At 40.3% G+C, this 20,022-nt stretch overlaps 2 protein-coding genes across 2 annotated transcripts; one reads left to right on the top strand and one right to left on the bottom strand.

The window, feature by feature from the left end:
* Positions 1-2,829: 2,829 nt before the first annotated feature.
* Positions 2,830-5,039, bottom strand: LOC120896677. The gene is made up of 2 exons (XM_040300988.1): positions 3,937-5,039; positions 2,830-3,862 (listed from the first exon to the last, which is right to left on the bottom strand). The coding sequence occupies exons 1-2, from the start codon at positions 4,987-4,989 to the stop codon at positions 3,857-3,859; spliced, it is 1,059 nt and encodes a 352-aa protein (XP_040156922.1). The 5' UTR covers positions 4,990-5,039; the 3' UTR covers positions 2,830-3,856.
* Positions 5,040-7,950: 2,911 nt separating this feature from the next.
* On the top strand, positions 7,951-9,054 carry LOC120893539 (putative nuclease HARBI1). The gene is made up of 4 exons (XM_040295497.1): positions 7,951-8,072; positions 8,136-8,571; positions 8,641-8,778; positions 8,848-9,054. The coding sequence occupies exons 1-4, from the start codon at positions 7,951-7,953 to the stop codon at positions 8,878-8,880; spliced, it is 729 nt and encodes a 242-aa protein (XP_040151431.1). The 3' UTR covers positions 8,881-9,054.
* Positions 9,055-20,022: the final 10,968 nt, after the last annotated feature.

The following is a 20,022-nucleotide window of genomic DNA, read 5'->3' as shown; positions in this document are numbered from 1 at the left end:
GAGCATTCCAGCAACTTATGTTCCCTGCGAGAGAGTTTTTCGAAAACAGGACTGATGTTGAGTCAAAAAGAAGTCAACTTGAAAGCAGGAAAGCAAAGGAAATAAAGAAAAGTAAAGGAGAAATAGGCCTAAATGTGATTTAACTTGTAATAAAACCAATCGACGAATTAAAAAGAAGTAATGTATTAAATTATAATTCAACTTGACTTTGTGAACTCCAATTGTTTGTATTGAAATTCTAGAAATGTAAACCAACAATAAACAATCAAAATTGAAATAACCTTACTTCTTTTGACTGAATACGATGGGAATCATATGGGAAGTAGAAGAAAAAGAGATTTTCAATGTGACGGTAAATATTTAAAAGGTAAATATTATTGCAAGAAAGAAATATTTAAAACAGAAATGTAAATTTGCGGAATTTTTCGGAACGGAAAAGACGAAGAATCGGAAGGTGTGCGCTGTTCTGATTCTCGAGCACGAATGCCGTTTTATTCTGACGTTTACGCCTACGATGCTTAAATGTTAACGTATACCGCGACCAAGGTGTTTATGTTTTTTGAGGTGTATTCACATACAATTTTCGGTTTCTACAGCTCGGCCATCCTGATAGCAAATTGGCCTCAATTTTGCCTTAACAACTTTTCACTAGAGTTCTCTTTTTTTTTTTGTAAGTGTGGCTTTGCACACATAGTTCGTCAGTCTCCCGAAAGAGGCACGATCCATCTCCTCAATTTGTCCGACTCCAAAACACCGTCGTATGGTATTTGTGTCATTTGGATTCCATCTATATCGCGTATTACGTATCTATCATTAGGTAATCTTTTATGTACTATATAAGGACCTTTAAATCTGGCGATGAGCTTTTTGTTTGTATTAGCGGTGTTATCTATATTTTTGATTACTACAAATTCTCCTTCATTGAACTCCGTAGCGGGACAATGGTGTTTGGCATGCTGTTTTTCATTGGTTTGTTGTGATTTCAAAATGTTAGACGAGGCTTCTGCGCGTATTGTCTCTAGATCTGGCAAGGTTTTATTTTTATCGTCTAAATATTCGGTTAAGCCATCTACTGTCGGACCGCGTTGGTTAACACCAAATAATAACATAGAGGGTGAGAAACGAGTAGATGAATGGATAGTGTTGTTAAGTGCGTATTCGGTAGATAATAATGTTTGAACCCAATCTGAATGATCGGTGTGGTTTGACAATTTACTTAATATAGGGCGAATTATACGATTAATCCTTTCCACTTGGCCATTGGCCTGTGGAGAACCAGTTGCATTTAACACATGAATGATTCCCCGTGACGATAGGAAATTGGAAAAGGCAACTGAGGTGAAACATGTACCACGATCACTTATTATTCTTTTGGGGCGACTATAATACGAAAAATACTGTTTTAAGCAGTTACACACCTCTCGGGTACTAGTAGAAGAAGATGGATATAGTTTAACGAACTTCGTAAATGCGTCAACAACCACTAGTAAATATTTTTTCTTCAATTTTGATGTAGGAAGTGGTCCGAAATGGTCAATGTGTATTGTATCGAAGGGGTAAGGTTCTTTGGGGATACTATGCAGATTTCGATTATTGTTTTTAACCGGAGCGGAGTAAAGTAAGCATTTTAAACAGTTATTAATGAAATTTGTGATCCTTGTTTTCCTATTGGGAAACCAATAGTTTTGGTCTATTTGATTCAGACATTTTTCTACACCGAGATGTCCTACCTGTTCATGAATTGATCGAATCAAATTGTTTATCATTTCCGCCGGTACGTATAGTTTTAACCTATTTGAAGGTGAGAGTTTGTATACTACTCCGTCTTGCAACTGAAATCCTTGAATGCTCGTCTTCTCTAGCTTTCCTTTCAATAGTTGGATCTGCGGGTCCCTAGCTTGAGCGACACGTATCTGGAAGTCTATGTCGACATCGTGAATTGCGGCCAAGTATTCGAGCCGACTTAAAGCGTCTACATGGCTCATTGATGTTCCGGGACGATGTTGAATCGTGTAGTTGTAGTTCTCTAGGAAAAGCGACCATCGTGCTATTTTAGCCGAAGCATTTTTATTCTTCAAAGTCTCTACTAAAGAATTGCAATCTGTTACGATCTTGATGGGAACGCCATGTACATATGCATGAAATCGCTTGAGCGCATAAATTACGGCTAAGGTTTCGAGCTCATAGCTATGTAACTTAGCTTCATCGGCCGAAGTGGTCTTTGAGAAATATGAAATAGGATGATATTTACCATCATCCTGTTTTTGTAAAAGTACGGAACCGAATGCTAAAGAGCTTGCATCACAGTGAAGCTCCGTTTCACGCTTTGGGTCATATATGGAAAGTACTGGAGCTTCAATCAATTTGTCTCTTAGTGTTTCAAAAGCCTTTTTGCAATTGTTGTCAAATACGAATGGTGCTTTGGTTTTTAAAAGGTTGGTCAAAGGTTTAGCAATAGTTGAAAAATTGGGAACAAATCTACGGAAGAATGAAAATAAACCTATGCATTGTTGAACTTGTTTTACATTTTGCGGAATAGGATAATTCTTAATTGTTTTAACATGGTGATCACTAGGACATATGCCTGAGGGGCTGGTTTTATATCCTAAATAATCCAACTCGTTGTATGCAAATTTGCATTTGTCCAAGCGTAGTTCTAGCCCATTTTCACGTAGTGTACGTAAAACATCTCCCACTAATTGAAAATGTTCATCAAAGTCTTTCGAAGCAATAAGAATATCATCAATATAGACGACTAATTTTTCGTTGTCAATGAATTTTCTTAAAATCGTATTTATAAACCGCTGAAATTCAGCTGGGGCATTTTTAGGCCAAATGGCATACGAGTATATTCGTATTGGCCGTCAGGGGTGACGAAAGCCGTGTACTGAATTGATTCTTCGTGCATTTGCACTTGATGAAAGCCACTCTTAAGGTCGAGTAGCGTAAAATATTTTTTGTTTCCTAAATGCTCGAGGCATGTTTCTATTAAAGGGAGTGGATAGTTATCGCGAATGGTAATTTTATTTAGCGGTCGATAGTCGACACACTTACGAATCTCTCCGTTTTTCTTTCTTACCAGTACCAGTGCCGAGGCGTAAGGTGAATTGCTAGGTCGTATTATATTTTTTTCAAAAGGTCCTTTACTATTTCTTTTACTTTATCCCTCTCGGCAAATGAGAGTCGTCTTGGTTTTGTAAAAACGGGAACATCATGTGTCAAACTAATCCGCATTTTATGAGTCACTGGTAGGATTTGTTCTTCTGGAAAGTTTAGGTAATTGTTAACCACGATTGAATTAATGACAATGCTTTGTTCTTTAGATAAATGTTTACCTATTTTTATCGCGCTCATCGTTTCATCGCTCATATCTATCGAACACATTTCAAGAAAAACGTTGGTAATTGATTTCTCATGCTCAGATTGGTCTAACGCTAATATGGAATTTTCAGAAATTTTGGAATCGGACAAAACGGAATCTGGACCCACCTCCAACGAGGAGCCCTGTATTGAACTATGCAACAGACCCAAAGTTTGAAGCCTCTGGACAACATCCGGTTTTGTATTCTTTATATCTTTATTTAAGTTCATAATATAGGCTTTGTTATAAATTTTACGTAACTGCGCAAGAATGATTTTGAATTCAGATAATAGATCTCTCCCAACTATCATAGACAACGACATGTAATTTTTAGGCAAAATAATGAAAGTATGAGTACGGATTTCATTACGAAAGCGTATTTGTAATTCAATGTTTCCAAGTGTTTGAAGGTTACTATTCCCTATTCCACGAAATCCGCTCGGTATGGGAGTATGTAGTTTTGTTTTTGGAATTATATCTTCATTGACGAAGCTTTTAGCACTACCGGAATCAAAAAGACATGTTATGTTAAACCATGAGCTCCAAACTTTAGTTTTCTTTAAAGCGACACTTACCTCCTGATAGGCATCGAGCTGCAGAACGTTTCCATTATTCGCGTCATCTACATTCGGTGTCTCATTTTCGTTGCTCTGAACTGCGGCTGCTGTTGGTTGTCGTCTAACTACGTCGGGACAGTTACGGATGACGTGAGATGTACTGCCGCATCGGAAGCAGGAACCCAAGGCTCGACGAGGTTTAGTACATTGTGATGAATGGTGTCCAAAATCTGAGCAGTTGTAACAACGAGGTGTTTCTGTTGGCGCCTGTCTCGGGGCCACTAATCTCGGAACATTTGAGTAGTGGGCAGAAGGAATGCGGCGTTCTATATTTTTGCGCATCAATAAATGTGTTTCACAGCGCTTAATGTTGTCGATCAGATCATATATGTTGCTGTAGTCCTTTGTGACGAGACTATCGTAGAGAGGATCACGGGATAGTCCTCTAATGGCGTAAGTGATAATAGCATCGTCACTCACATTGCCTGACTTCCCCAACGCGTTAACCCGATACACGTAACTTGTATATGATTCGGCGGACTTTTTGTAAGCTGCGGCTAGTTGGCTGTGAATCACAGCGTCATTGCAGCGATCGGGAAACGCCTTTTTAATTTCAACAGCAAATTCGTCGAAAGTTTTAATCGTATGACGAAATCCATTATACCACTCATTGGCCGCGCCGGTTAAGCGGCTACCTGCATACAAAAGCGTCGTTCGATCTTGCCACTCGTACAGTTCGCTATTATAGCGGATTGTGTCAATCCATCGGTTGATACCGAGACCATCCGAAAATTCTGGTATCAGATGTTTAAGCTCGTCAGGGTGTACCAATCTGCCGCTTTCCACTTTCACTTGTCGCTGTTCCATTTCCTTGATTTTCTCGCGTAGTGCAAATAGTTCCCATCGATGAGAATCGTTTTCAGCCAAGCTGCCATCTTTGGGAGGAACGATTTTCTCTTTCACCGAAATGGCGGCTGGTTCCTCGTGTTTTCTATTGTTCGTCACTACGGCGTCATCAATACGTGGGTTCTGGGAACTGGAGCTGTTTGACGATCGTTCCTCAGTTTTCATCCCCGGTTCACATTGTTGGTACAAGTTGCGAAGATGTTGAATAGTTGCCGAGGGGGCACTTCGATACCAGCAGCTTCCAAGGCACATAATAACTCATCTTTTGTAGGCATTTTGTTGCGTAAAATGACTTCGTATCCCACTTCTGAGTTGTAAAGTTGCGGAATTTTTCGGAACGGAAAAGACGAAGAATCGGAAGGTGTGCGCTGTTCTGATTCTCGAGCACGAATGCCGTTTTATTCTGACGTTTACGCCTACGATGCTTAAATGTTAACGTATACCGCGACCAAGGTGTTTATGTTTTTGAGGTGTATTCACATACAATTTTCGGTTTCTACAGAAAGAATGTTTTATACTGAATCGTAAATTCTCGATGCATTATTTGAACACAACACAACACAACGGAACACATTAATCAAGAATTGTCTTAACGATAGTGACCAGTCATGTTGGGCATTAGTAATTGCATCGCCAACTTAAACTACTCGCTCGGTCTCGACCGGATTAACTCCAACCTTCTGGACTAATCCAGACTCATACGGACTGATCCGTAGTGATCCGGAGAGATCCGGAGTGATCCAGATTCATCCGGAGTGATTCGGAGTGATCCGGACTGATCCAGACTGATCCGAACTGATACGGATTGATCCGGAGTGATCCGGACTGATCTGGAAAGATCCGGACTGATCCGGACTCGGAGTCGATGAGTCCGAAGTTTTTCTCGTCAGATGTCGTATGTTGACACCAAAATCGTTTGAAAGGAAACGTGGTCGCGCTTATGCTATTTTTGTCGCAGGACTCCTTCTCGGTGACATTGATGTGCCTTTCCTCTTATCCCGCATTCCCTTGTGTGTGTCCCCTTCCCGTTCCTTCCGTTCCCGTCCATTCCTAGCTGGTCTTCAACAGCCTGTATCATTTATTTGACTTCAATTTTTCCTTGACCACCTTCTATTCCCTGTCCTTACATTTTATTCAATCTTCTTCCTTTCTAGTACAGGCACCGTGTTAAGTTTTGTTTCGTCAGGCTAGGGTTAGCGGACAATAATAAAAAAGAATCAAACAAAATAACAAACTAACAAATAAACAAATTCTACTTTTTGCCTTTTTGGACGCATCAAATTTTGTTATCTTACCAGAATGTCGAGAAAAATCATTCTTTCAAGAAAAATTCAATCATGGCAAGCGTAGACTTAAAAATTATAGAAATATTGAAACTTCTTCGCCTCACGTTCGAGGAGAAAAAAATCACTCAACGTAATGATAAATAAGTAAAATGTGCGGGACATAAATAAATAGAAGTGATGCGCGTTGCGTTCCGGCCAGGTGCGATCCGTTCCAGCATGCAAGCATCTGGACCGCGATCCTTGTTTTTAACCCAAGCAGATTCAAACTGAACCTGTTGCTCCCACCGTTCTTTGCGATCCGACCTGAACCGGCTGTTATCAACAATCTTATCGATCCGATCTGAACCGGCTGCTCTCAGCGTTCTTTGTTATTGAGTCGTTGGAGATGACGACTGTACCAAGGGACCGCTCCAACTTCCAGCATAAATAGACATCGTATAATAATTCACATCTACCAACAATACACACCTAAGTTTAATAGTTTTAATTTGCGTTGAGTAACATTTTCTTCAGTCAAATCACAAAAAGAAAAAATAACATAACAACAGATGCAGACGGAGAACATGAGTAGCATTTGTATAACAGTGGAAAGCTCCCAAAAGAAATTGCCGAAATTTGTAACATTGAACGAACTACAGTTCTTTTTATCGTGAAAAAGGAAATGTCGACAAAGAGAAAAGGGGTAATCTATCCGTGTCTAAAGTAAGTGAAGAGGCACAGGAATATAAAGGGAGATTGTTATATGAAGATTGCTGCTTATCCGTAAGGGTCATCAAAATAAAGCTTCAAAATGAATACTCTTTTGGGAATACTCCTAATGATGTCATCGACCTTAATTTAACTAATATATCGCAAGAATCTGTGCTAAATGTGCTCAAAGCAGTCAAGCCCAAAGCTAGTCCTGGCCCAGATGGTATTCCTGACATCATTCTCAGCCGATGCTGTGAGTCCATTGCGCCGATCTTCACCAAAATTTTTAATTTTTCACTGCAACAAGGAGAATTCCCCTCTATTTGGAAGAGTTCATGGATTGTCCCCATATTTAAAAAAGGTGACAAGGAAGATGCAGCCAACTATAGAGGCATAACATCACTCAGTGCTGGAGCCAAAGTTTTTGAGAAAGTGATCCAAACAAGTTTACTCACGGCTTCATATCACTATATTAGCCCTCAACAACACGGTTTCGTTCCAAAGCGGTCGACGATTACTAACCTTGTTGACTTTACATCACAATGTCTCCGTAACATGGATAGCAGGATGCAAACAGATGCAGTTTATATGGATTTAAAGGCTGCTTTTGATAGCATCGATCACAAAATCCTTTTAGCCAAGATGAATAAGTTGGGACTTGAGCGAAATTTAATATGCTGGTTAGAATCGTACCTTGTCAATCGATCGTATGCTGTTTTATAGTTGTTTGTAAACAAATAGTTTGTAACCTCAAGAATTCCTGGAAGACGAAACTGTAGTTCTACGATTAGCATAAGGAATGCATATACTATCGAGTTTAGCGATAGCGTTCCGATGCGATCTGGTATTTGCGATCAAGGAATATTTTAATTTGTTATGCCATTAACAAGCATGATATTAGGCCCGATTATTAAACACAAACGGAAATGACACAAGAGAAGTTCGTCAAGACAAACGGAAAATAGACATGCTTTTTGAAACCGTTCTTGTCATAGACAAGTTTCGTTAAATTTTTTCTTTCGTTAAAGCTGTGTCAAAGCCTTTGTCGATGTGTCAAAATGTTCAAAATCAAAATAAAAAAACGTAAACAAGTTTAATTAAGATACATACGTTTCGCAAGCTAACAACATTCCTTGTTTTAAAAATCAAAATGATTTTCTCCCACTTCGTAAGTGACGATAGCAGCAGTGATGAAGAAACAACGGTTGATCTGGCAAAACAGCGCCGACTGCTTCGAAGTGTTTTCGACCCGTTACAGCTTTCTAACCAAGCGTGAGTTAAGCATGCGGCTCATTTGTGCAAACCGTGTTAAACATATGTGGTTGTTCTTTTCAGATTTAAGAAAAATTTTCGTGTATCGAAGGAAATTTTCCTTGACATTCTGGCGGAGATCGAGCCCAAGTTCCCACCGGTTAAGGGAAAGGGGCTTAAGCCAAATGAAATTTTGGCTGCTGCTCTGCGATTTCTAGCTGAAGGCAGCTACCAAAATGGAACCGGTAATGATTACAAAATAGCTATTGCCCAGCCTACTTTCTCGGTAGCCTTTGCAAAATGGTTGAACATTATCGAAGAAACTCTTGGGAACAAATGGATCTCTTTAGCGATGGAACCAAATGAGCAACAAGATGCACGACGATACTTCTTCTCAAAAAGTGGCATTCCTGGTATAGTGATGTGTGTTGATGGTACACACATAAAAATTATTGCACCTGTGGACGATTACGATCAGCATTATAACCGGAAGGGCTATTACAGCCTAAACGCGATGATTGTAAGTAAAGCTTTAAGTTTTTTTGTCTTATGTTGTGTACTTCAATATTATTTTTCTTCGTACCGGTAGATTTGCGACCATCTCATGAAAATTCGGTATGTGAATGCCAAATTCGGAGGAGCCAATCACGATTCACATATTTGGAATGTAAGTGGAATGGACAATTTTTTCGAAACAAAACATCGAAGCGGAGAAACTGCATTCAAGGTACTAGGCAATACATTAAACCATCCTATGGGTATTTGTTTGTGTAAATAATCTTTTAAATTCTCACAGGTGATGCTGGATACCCTTCAAAACCATGGTTAATAACACCAAAACGTACTCCTGGTCCAAACACACCAGAAACTGCCTTTAATAAAAACCATTCTTTAGGTAGAGAAATAGTGGAGCGCACGATCGGGTTGCTAAAAATAGATTTAAGTGTTTGTTAGGTGCTCGACAGTTGCACTACACCTCGTTAAAAGCAACTCAAATAACGAACGTATGTTGCATCTTACACAACATGTGTATTGCGTATGGATTGGAAGAGCTAAGCTCAGATGAATAAAAGGCAACGCAACTCAGCTAGTGGTCAAGTTCATTTATTTTTTTAAGTCCATCACATAAGTTTGCATCACAAAAAGAGTAAATTCATCACAGTTCGCATAATTCACTTAATAAGTACATTAAATGCTAACTAACAACTAAAATCTTATCACAACAACTAAACAACTAAAATCACAAATCGGATTTGCGTTCAGCAGCCTCTTTTAACAAAACTGTGATATTTTCCAATATCACAACTGCCCTATTCAACACGGCTGTGGACTCCTTTTGAGCTTGAATATTTTCTTTCATTAGGTCAAGAAGCTCCTGATTTTGACGCAACACCGCTTCCGTGTTCTGCCGCTTCCGACTTCGTTTTCTCTTTGCTCTTTCCGTTACAGTACTCTGCTCATTGTTTGGCGCCTCGCTGCCGTTGTTTGGCGCCTCGCTGCCGTTATTTGGCTGATCTATGTTGCTAATTGGCAACAATTGGTTGTTGTTGTTGTTGATGTTGCCGTCGTTCAAATTTCCAAAAGAGCGGCCTGCGTTCCCTTCTATTGTGGCCTTCAAATTAGTCAAATCGGCCACTCTTTCTTCTACGTCGTTCAATGGCCTTTGCTGGAACGGACCGCCACCAGTGGCCAACAAAGATGCTTTATTCAAACGCAATTTTTTTTACCGCACATTTGTAATCGAACCACACCTGTAAAACAAACAGCGAACATTAAAAACAACATGTAAATATGTTGTGTTGCTCTTTTAATCTTACCCGCTTCCACGTTGCACCCGTTCTTATCGGCGGTCCCAGGGCGTTAAGGTGCTCAGCCATTTCCTCCCAGAAAGCGGTCTGGTCACCTTTGTACATCCCTCTGGCGATGTCAGGGACCTTTTCCAACTCATCTACCATTTGTTGGTACTGGGTTCGCGATGTCCGGGCGTCCTTGTTATTCCTAAAAGTGTATACAGTATTAGATGTGTTAATAACATTTCCTTATGCTGTTGGTTGTTGAAGAAGTTGCTAACTGCAGAAGTAGCTGGGATAAATTGCTGTCGAACGCAAACCAGGTGCGCATGCCCTTCAGCTTTCGACTATCATCGAACAACAGTAGAGGAAGGAAATACCAGCAGCTTCTTAAGCCGTAACAGCAGCACGTTACCAGTATATCCAGGATATCGCCATTTGTATGGATATGGCGGTATACATATTTTTGTTTAAAATGATAAAATTTGATTATTTCTGAAATAAAATACTTACATTTTGTCGTGAAAGCAACAGCAACCATTCCGACCGACACAACACAAACAACAAACAATCTGAGATTGGCGCCTTTCCGTGGCAAAAAGCTGACGGAAAGCAGTTTGACAGTTTTGGATTTCCGTTTGTGTTTCATAATAGATATCTTGGCAGTGTGCTTGTGAGTTTGTGTTTCGTCAAATTTTTTTTTTCCAACACACAACACAAACGGATGTCATAATACAAATCTTCCGATTTTGACAACTTGTCTTTACAATTTGTGTTTAATAATCGGGCCTATTGTGTTGCCTGAGTAGCCCAACCATTCCTATTTAATATCAATTCATTTGTAAGGCCGCAAACACGACGCGCATTTTCCACGCCCTTGTTCAAACGCGTATAACTCAGTTGTCAATTATGTCAACCTATATATGTGTCAATAAAATGTCAATCCATGTCAATGTGTTTATTTACACTAATTTAATTGTGAAAAATTACAGCGAATCATGAGTTGTGAAGAAAAAGTGGCCAACTTGCGACTTACAAATGCGTGGCCCACTTTCATTAGGTTACATATGGTATCTCTTCGACAACCTCCAAAAATTAGAGAATGAGCGCGCCCCATGCTTCTGGAAAGAAACAATCAGGCTAGTCGGTTGGTTAACACCATTATGGATGAAAAATTGGATACCACCATTATACATTTTATGAGGTTGTCCAGAAATGATTTCAACTATCTGCTTGAGCAAATTGCGCCAAAAATTAAAAAAATGGATACGAATATGCGCCCGAGTTGGTCACCAAGGGACATGCTAATTGTGGCATTGCAATATTTGGCAACGGGAGACCATTATCAGTCGCTTAATACGCTTTTCGGGTAAGAATGATTTTTTAAATTTCCAAACGTTTCAAAATAACTCATAAACCTATATTTGTTCTTAAATTTCTGCCTAAGGGATATCTAAATTCGTACCTCAAGTATGTGATTGCCTTGTTGAAGTGTTAAGAAATTATGTAAAGGTAAGAAACAAAGGTAAGACCTCACTGTCGTACAGCGTATTAAGCTCGCCAGGCTCCGGTGGGCTGGCCATGTTGTACGCATGGAAACGGACGACCCAGCCCGTAAAGTCTTTTTAGGCCGTCCACAAGGACAGAGGATGCGTGGTAGGCCCAAATTGAGGTGGCAAGATGGCGTGGAGGCGTCCGCCATTAAGGCCGGGATAACGGACTGGCAGACGAAGGCGCGAGACCGTGAGCGGTTTCGGACACTCCTGAGGCAGGCCAAGACCGCAAAGCGGTTGTAGCGCCGGATAAGTAAGTAAGTAAGTAAGAAACAAAGGAGCATCATCTCATTGGCTGGATTAGTTGCTTTCCATTGCCAGTTATAATGGTCTAGGACAGGCATGTCAAACTGGCGGCCCGTGTCGATTTTGAATGCGGCCCGCTATAATATTTTGAGGATTGCTAAAGCACTGCAAATAGCAATACCGCCTTTTTGGACCGTTACTCCTGAATAAAAAAAATAAAGCACTGCAAACCAAAAAATATTTTATTACTTTTTGTAGAAGTTAATTACATTTTCCAGAAAAGAATAATAATTGTGTTGCTATATTTTTCGAAACTAACATTAATGTACCTATAACATCTACACGTACGTACAGAGCAATTGAGACCCTGTAGAAACATTAAATCGAATGCAAACTCAGTCATATTATGTTTCGATTGAACTCTGAAAATTAGCATAATTTTGTGCAGACTCAATTATATGTTGTATTTAAAAAAAACAGATTTGCGTCAACTTAAAAAGGAAAAGAAATAGAAATGAAAATAACTAGATACACTCAATTGGAAACTTTGCAACAACTAGTGACGGATTGTCGAAATCGCATCCACGGCTCAAAATAATTTCCGATCTTAGCTACTCCGACTCCGATTCCGGCCGAATCAAAGCAACAGTTCCGCTCGGTGTCTTCCAAAGTCTATAAAGCCGTCTAGTCATTCGGAACCGTTGGAGTCATCGGTTGTCACACGTAGCGGCTAGTCTGCAGTCAGAAATGGCTCTGGTCGGTTCCACCGATTTTCCGACAGCCGAGAAAAGATTTCAGTCCTGATTGCGTCCTGCTCTTTTTTGAATGCCTTTTTTGTGTTTGGTTACAATATGACGGTGATGGTGTAATTAAATCCAGAAAAAGTATTTCTATTGGCTTTCCCTGGTTCTTTAATCAGATTGTTGCGGAAATTGTGTCAAGCTGTTATTTTCAGCTGGTGCTACTTTTTACACATTTTTAATGATTGACATGGAAGCTTTTCAATCATTTAAAAAGTGTAAAATGTATCTTGAGCATTTCATTGATGGCTGGTCGAATCACAATGCTGGCTTTACCTTTCATACATATGGATGAATCCCGTTGACTGCAGTAGCTCATATCAATATATCATATCAATTTTCAAAAATATTCAATCAAGTTACTGATAATGCACCCATTTTTGTATAAGACATGCATAGACTGCTCGATTTTGTCGTGCGGGAAGCTTAAACTCTCCGCTGCGCAAAGCGATCGAAAACTTCTCTAACTCAAAATGCAAACATATTTCACAACTCATAGCTGTGAAATATTTCGCATTCAAAATTGTTGCAAATTTATGAATGAAATATTTCGAAATTTTCAGCGCTGAAATTTAAGGTTTGAAATATTTCTTCGATCGGAATCCAAGCGTTTTCCCTGACATTTCTGCTCGCTTTTTCGATCGCTTTTGGCGGAAAGCGATCGAAAATCCGAGCTACAAAACTGCTCGATTTTGTCGTGCGGGACATCCATGTTTTCAAACATTTATATGAGGCAATGGGTTAATTCGAGCTGTTCACTAGGAGTTTAAGCTAAAAATGTAGAACAGTTCTCACCTGGGTCGCGCGCCCTCGCAAATCGCTGTCAATTGCATGGCGGGTTCTATAAATAAGAGCGAAAAACTGCCTAGGCTCGCAAGCTCTTTAATGCGAGGGCTCTGGGCTGTGAACTTGTGTGGCGTGCGAACCCTCGCACGCACTCGCAAATCGCAGTCAATTTCATGGTGGGATACTTAACACCTGACATTTTGACATTTTATTTTGCAAAAATAAACAATAATTGAAAAAGTGATTTTTTCGACGGTTAACATCGCAGAAACAATAATTTATGAATAAAAAATAAATATCATTCGAAATACCATGAGATTTCGAGGAGATGATACTACTGTTTGACGGGCAGGAAAACCTCCGCTTATAAACCAGCTGCGCAAAATCGAGCAGTTTCTTGCGAATGAAATGGGACTAAAAGCAGATTTGTCGGGTTTTCTGCGCTGGACTATAGTAAAAACTGCACTGGAACGTGCAGATTTTTGCGACATCAGTTTCGGAAATAAGCTAACTGTTGTGTCGTTGTTGCTTGCCACTCAGGTTTTTTTTATTAAACACTAATGTAAACAGTACACAATAATAAATATAACTAACAAGCACAATTACACCTTAAAATACTTGGCCGTACGCCAGACGTACCGAGCCCTGCCGGGATCCCTGCTCGCCCGGTTGCACGCAACACACTTCCTTGCTCGAGCACACGACACACACTTAAGCGACCTGCGCACTGTGTGCGTGCGACAGTGTGCGTGACACACTGTCGTTTCATCGACATTGACCAGCGGTAGCGCAACTACCACGGCAATTCCAGGGGTCGGCACGGCTGCCCACAACACGAACTATATCAGATGGCGGAGCAAAACAAAACGGTCAAAAAATTCAAACATATTGGAGCTCATTTCTTCTTCTCCCTCTTTCACCTTGCCTTGCCTAACTTGCACTCCAGGCCGTGCCTTCCGCCATCAGCTTATTGTTTGATGTGTTAGCGCGTTGATACATATATATGTGGTGTATTGTGGTTGTGTGTTTTGATGTCCCCGTTTTAGTCGATGTCCGTGATTGTTAGAAGAATTGGCATATTTTATTTGTGTTTGTGTGGTTTGTTTCGGGGATTGAAGTATGATCGATCTGTTGATTTTTTATTTTATTTCGTACCGCTGCTGATGAGTTCATCTAATGCCCGTGCCAATCAATGGTAAAGAAGCCAATTTGAAATAAACGTAGGAGTTCGTCTAACTCCATTTCTTCAAATTTTATTTTGCGCATATCTGATGCTTAAACGACATTCTAAGCACAATGCAAGATGGTTAACAATGACGATAAACAAAATTTAAGTAATGAGTCTAAACATGTCTCGAACTTAATTACAAAACCTTACAAACAAGCTAACCACATAGCTCGGGGAAAATGACCGTACACTTTACCTGGCCGCGATCCCCCGCTATGCTGCCAATGATGATTCCTTAGGATAGGACCGTGATCAACACACCAAATAATGCCAACTTGATGGCGATCCTGTGCACTCACTTTTACATGCAGTGGCGGATTTAACGGTACGCGGACTGAGCGCCCCATCAATGTAGGGACCCCGTGTATCCGTAGCAATAGACGATGCGCAATCTCAGATTGCGCATATATTTATCTATCAATCGGGTCGGTTTGATATATTTATCTGTCAAAAAAAAAAAATTATATATCTCGGACATATAAATCTCGAAAATTTATGCGCAATCTTGGCGCAATCTTGAAATAATACGTTTGTTTACATATAGCGGTAGGTATTGAAACGAATAAATATGAGATGATGCGTTGATTTTTGAACCAAAAATCTAATTATGTTTTGATTTCAGCCATGGAGAACGAATTGCCAAACGTGCCGAATCACCGGAATTATGAAAAATTGGTAAATATATAATCATTCTGTTTTTGATACCGGTGTTTTTGTAGTGGAAGCAATTCTTGGGTGTATTTTTGTAGATTTATTTTTACTTAAATCGTATATGTTCAGTTTTTGTGATTTGTGTATGCGGTAGAAATTTAGAAATATGGGCAACAATTGAATTATTGTTCAATTTTGATTATTTTCCGGCTTGGAAAAAAACATAACCTCTTCTCCAGCTACCGGCGATTTTTTTAAAACGACAGTTGCTTTGGAGTTTGTGAAAAAATTGTAAAAATTGTAGATTGTAAAAAATTTTAATTGTAAAAATTGTAGATTGTAAAAAAGTTCAAATTGTAAAAAATGTAAATTGTAAAAAATGTACTAATTTTATGTACCTAGCTAGCTTTTATTTTTACAGGAATATACCATTGAACTGAAATGTTTTATTAGTACATTGCAGCTCTTTGAGAACTGACCTGGCTGTACCACGGAATGTTGTGTTTCTTATTAGTCCGCATACACTAATAATGATTTGGAATCCTGGAATCTAGATTATGCGGTTTTGGTCTTCCTCCAACAGGAAATATTTCATCTAATCCGGAAAATCAACTATTCCTTCTGGCCCTGTTTTCCTGCACCATTTTTGCTGCAACCTCTACCCCATCTGCTACAATAGAAGCTATTGCTGTTGTCGCTGCGATAAAAAAAAGGTTCTTATTTTTACAGGAGCGTTTATGTGCATTTAAATATTTCATATTACAGCTCTTTCGAGTTAGAGGACTGATAATGGAAGAAAACTGCTGCATCTTCCGGGCCATCAACATAATAACGGGGTCATGGGGATGGTGAATGATAAGTAATTGAGTCGAGATTAATAGTTTTTTATTATTGATTTGCTTCCAGAACGTTGAGCAAAGCCTTCGGCTAATTGCCGAGGTGGAAAGACGACCTGCTTTATGGCAACAGCGGTCGGATTTTTACAAGAACGGTATTCGGCGTAGGGATGCGAGGACCGAGATTGGTGGACTCTTGGAACTTACCGTCGAAGAGGCCAGTTACCAGTGGAGGAAGCTGCTGACCAGCTACCGGACGTATAAGTCCAAGCTGCGTAAAAGTCAGCAAAGCGGAGCAGGTACTCATCAAATTTAAAATAATATGAAACTGTTCAATGACAAAAATTTATCATTCGTAGCGGCTGAGGACGTTTTTCGGCCAAGATGGTTCGCCTTCGACGCGATGAAGTTCCTTGATGATAGCATGAAGGACGGCACGCATCTCGATAAGGTAAGTTGTTTTATTATTTATCAGTAAATTTTATATTGCACTGCGAGTTAAGGGCGGTCCTGTGGCACAGCAACAACATACCCGTCATGGGTTGAAGCCCCATATGGACCGTTCTAGTGATGGGCGGGTCGACCCGAACCTATGGGGTCGGAGCCATCCGTAAGCGACCCGGAGTCGTTCGGGTCGACCCGAAAGGTACAAGTAGGTTCAGTGGGTGCAACTACTCCGGTAGGTAGGTAGGTGCAAGAAAGCATAAGCGACTCCGACCCGTTGGTGCAACGAGTTCGGGTTGGGCCATGGTAGGTTCAGTTTGAACCAAGGGTGCAGCGAGTTCGGGTCGGGTCGTGTCAAGGTAGGTTCAATACCCGACCCGAACTCGCTGCACCAACAGGTTGGAGTGGCTTATGCTTTCTCGCACCTACTGCGCTCGTCGACCTACTCTGGTCGACCCGAACTCGCTGCACCCTTGGTTCAAACTGAACCTACTGTGACCCGATCCGAACTCGTTGCACCAACGGGTCGGAGTCGCTGATACTTTCTTGCACCTCATCATCATACTCATCAGTCGGGTCGACCCTAACTCGCTGCACCCACGGGTCGGAATCGATTCCGGCTGGCTCGCACCCGACTCCGGGTCGGGTCGTGAAATGAATCGTATGACCCAACATTAGACCGTTCCCGAACAGCAAGAACTCGCGTTGTACTGAATTAAGCATTGAAAGTCTGTATAGGTCTGCATGTTTGCGTAGGACGTTTACGCCAAATAGAAGATGTATGATAACGATAAAATAATTTTTTCAAATTTGATAAGCTCTGTAGCGCGATGCTACAAAATTTTATTTCATGCGGTATTTTATTTTGCTCAACATGCGAAGCTTTCGTGAAATGAGTTTAACAAATAGTTGTATTAGTACTTCTGTTGCTAGTTCATGTTTCATTATTCTCATAAAGGAATTCATTTATGAAAAAAAACCATCAAGCATTAATACAGGAGCCTTAATCATACGCGTGTTCCCTACAATACACTTGTGTTGTGTTTGGTGTTTCTAAACTTACTTACTTACTTATCCGGCGCTACAACCGCTTTGCGGTCTTGGCCTGCCTCAGGAGTGTCCGAAACCGCTCACGGTCTCGCGCCTTCGTCTGCCAGTCCGTTATCCCGGCCTTAATGGCGGACGCCTCCACGCCATCTTGCCACCTCAATTTGGGCCTACCACGCCTCCTCTGTCCTTGTGGACGGCCTAAAAAGACTTTACGGGCTGGGTCGTCCGTTTCCATGCGTACAACATGGCCAGCCCACCGGAGCCTGGCGAGCTTAATACGCTGTACGACAGTGAGGTCGCCGTGTTTCTAAAACGATCGCAAATAAATCGTTTTATCTTAATAACTTGCCAAGCGTGATTCACGTAGAACCATTCTTGCAACTAAACAATCCCAAGCGAGTGAAAAAGTCACTTTCCGGCTGTGTTTTCGATTGATATTTCGTGCACGTTTGTCAAATCGTGTACGAGATTCAGACTTTTTTCGGCACATAACCAAACGAGTGAAAATGTCACTTTTCGGCTGTTTTTTTCGATTGATATTTCGTGCACGATTTGACAAACGAAACAGTGTACGAGATTCAGACTTTTTTCGGCACATAACCACAACCCCAAACGAGTGAAAATGTCACTCTTCGGCTGTTTTTTCGATTGATATTTCGTGCACGATTTGACAAACGAAACAGTGTACGAGATTCAGACTTTTTTCGGCACATAACCACAACAGCGTGCAATGGCATATTTGCTATCTTCATTTCACGTCTAGCGTTAGACATTTTGAGGTTAAATAGTTTTTACAATGTTGGTGTTTATATGAATGATACGATACGAAAGAACACAACTGATTTAAATGCAAACTAAACATAGTAGTTAAAAAGAAATACACATAACCTGCTTCAACGCTTGGCTTGGAGAGCGAAATGTTACGAATGGAAGAACCACACATACAATCATATATTGCTTGTCAAATTATGAGAGTGTATGAGTTATCGTAACGAAAATTTCCGCTTGGGATGGTGGGTGGACATTGCATAGGTACATACGAGTGTACTAGCGACGATGTGGGTTAGCATATTATACATATAATGTGTAACTGCATATAATCTACGCACATTCTACAATTTAATAACTAATTATCAGCTTAATAAATGGCACATACAAAGAGTTGTATTGCATCAATAATTAAGTTGGTTATTATACTTAAGATCATGTGCAATGTGTAAACGTATATTCAACAAGTCGTTTGGCGTGCGACAGGGTATGCCTTGTAGTCCGCTCATTGTAGTTGGAGCTCTCTCGCCTTCTACAAAACGCCCATTGACAACCCTGTCAAAAGATGAAGGGCGAGTGTATGTATTGCGTGAAGCACTCTGTCGAAGAAAATTATGGAGATATATTGTTGTCATAATAACCGTTTTAGCTTCTTCTGGCTCTTGCAGAATCGGGCTTTTAAAAATTCGGAAACGGTTGGCTAAAATCCCGAACACATTTTCAACGATCATTCGAGCACGAGAGTGACGTTTGTTGAAAACTCTTTCAATTGTCCTTTCCGCATGCATGCCACCAAATGGTCGAATGCAGTACCTGGTAAAAGCAAATGCTTTATCGCCTAAAAGAAAGTAAGGTACTCGCATTGCATATGGAACTCGCAGTGGTTCAGGTTCCGGAACGTTCAAACTGTTGTTTTCCAGCCTCTGATACAAGCGTGTGTTTTTAACCACACCTCCGTCAGATATTCCACCTTTTCCTCCAATATCTGCATGTAAAAAGTTGTAATCGGCATCTACTACCGCAAGTAATACAATGCTGAAATAATGTTGATAGTTGTAATACTCTGATCCACTATTACTTGGCTTTTCCACTTGTACGTGTTTGCCATCAATGGACCCAATGGCATGCGGAAAATCCCACCTTTGTTCAAACTTTTTTGATTTCTCCTTCCATTCTTCTGCTGTGGACGGCATCTGAAATGATAAAAACACAAACAAAGATAAATTAATTATATATTTTATAAATTTTACTCATATGTATTGCTCGTCGTTGGAAAGCAATGCAACCTTATTTATTTTTTTAATAACTTTTTGATTATGCTATCTCATTATTTTTTATCTCTCTTTTCAGTTCGCAGACGACCTAGACCTACAAACCTCCACCGAAGCCCACTCAATCCCTTCTTGTTCCTATTCCTCAATTCCACTGCAACCAACAATCCCAGCAACAACCCCAGCACCAACCCCAGCACCAACCCCAGCACTAATCCTAGCACCAACAACAGCGGGAAACTATTTTACCAGGTTTGACCAGTGGGTGGGGACAAGGTTGAACCATTTACCACCCGAGCAACAAAACGATGCCACAGATCATTTGCAACAGACGATGCTACAGTGGGATCTCCAAAAAAAATAATAATGTTAATATTAAACATACCTTAACGTAGCTCCGCAAATGTTTATTTAAACAAGCATACACATCCTTCACAATTTTGGTAATCGACGATTTAGAAACCTAAATTTATGCCATACTCATGTGGTATGTTTTTAGATGGTCACGGTTTATTCGATTTTGGGACGGTTGCCATGTAGTAACTTTG

The sequence above is a fragment of the Anopheles arabiensis genome, chromosome 2, assembly GCF_016920715.1.
Source record: "Anopheles arabiensis isolate DONGOLA chromosome 2, AaraD3, whole genome shotgun sequence".
In the NCBI taxonomy this organism is placed as follows: domain Eukaryota; kingdom Metazoa; phylum Arthropoda; class Insecta; order Diptera; family Culicidae; genus Anopheles; species Anopheles arabiensis.
Note: the sequence above shows the minus strand (reverse complement) of the source record. Positions and strands in the feature narration are given on the sequence as shown.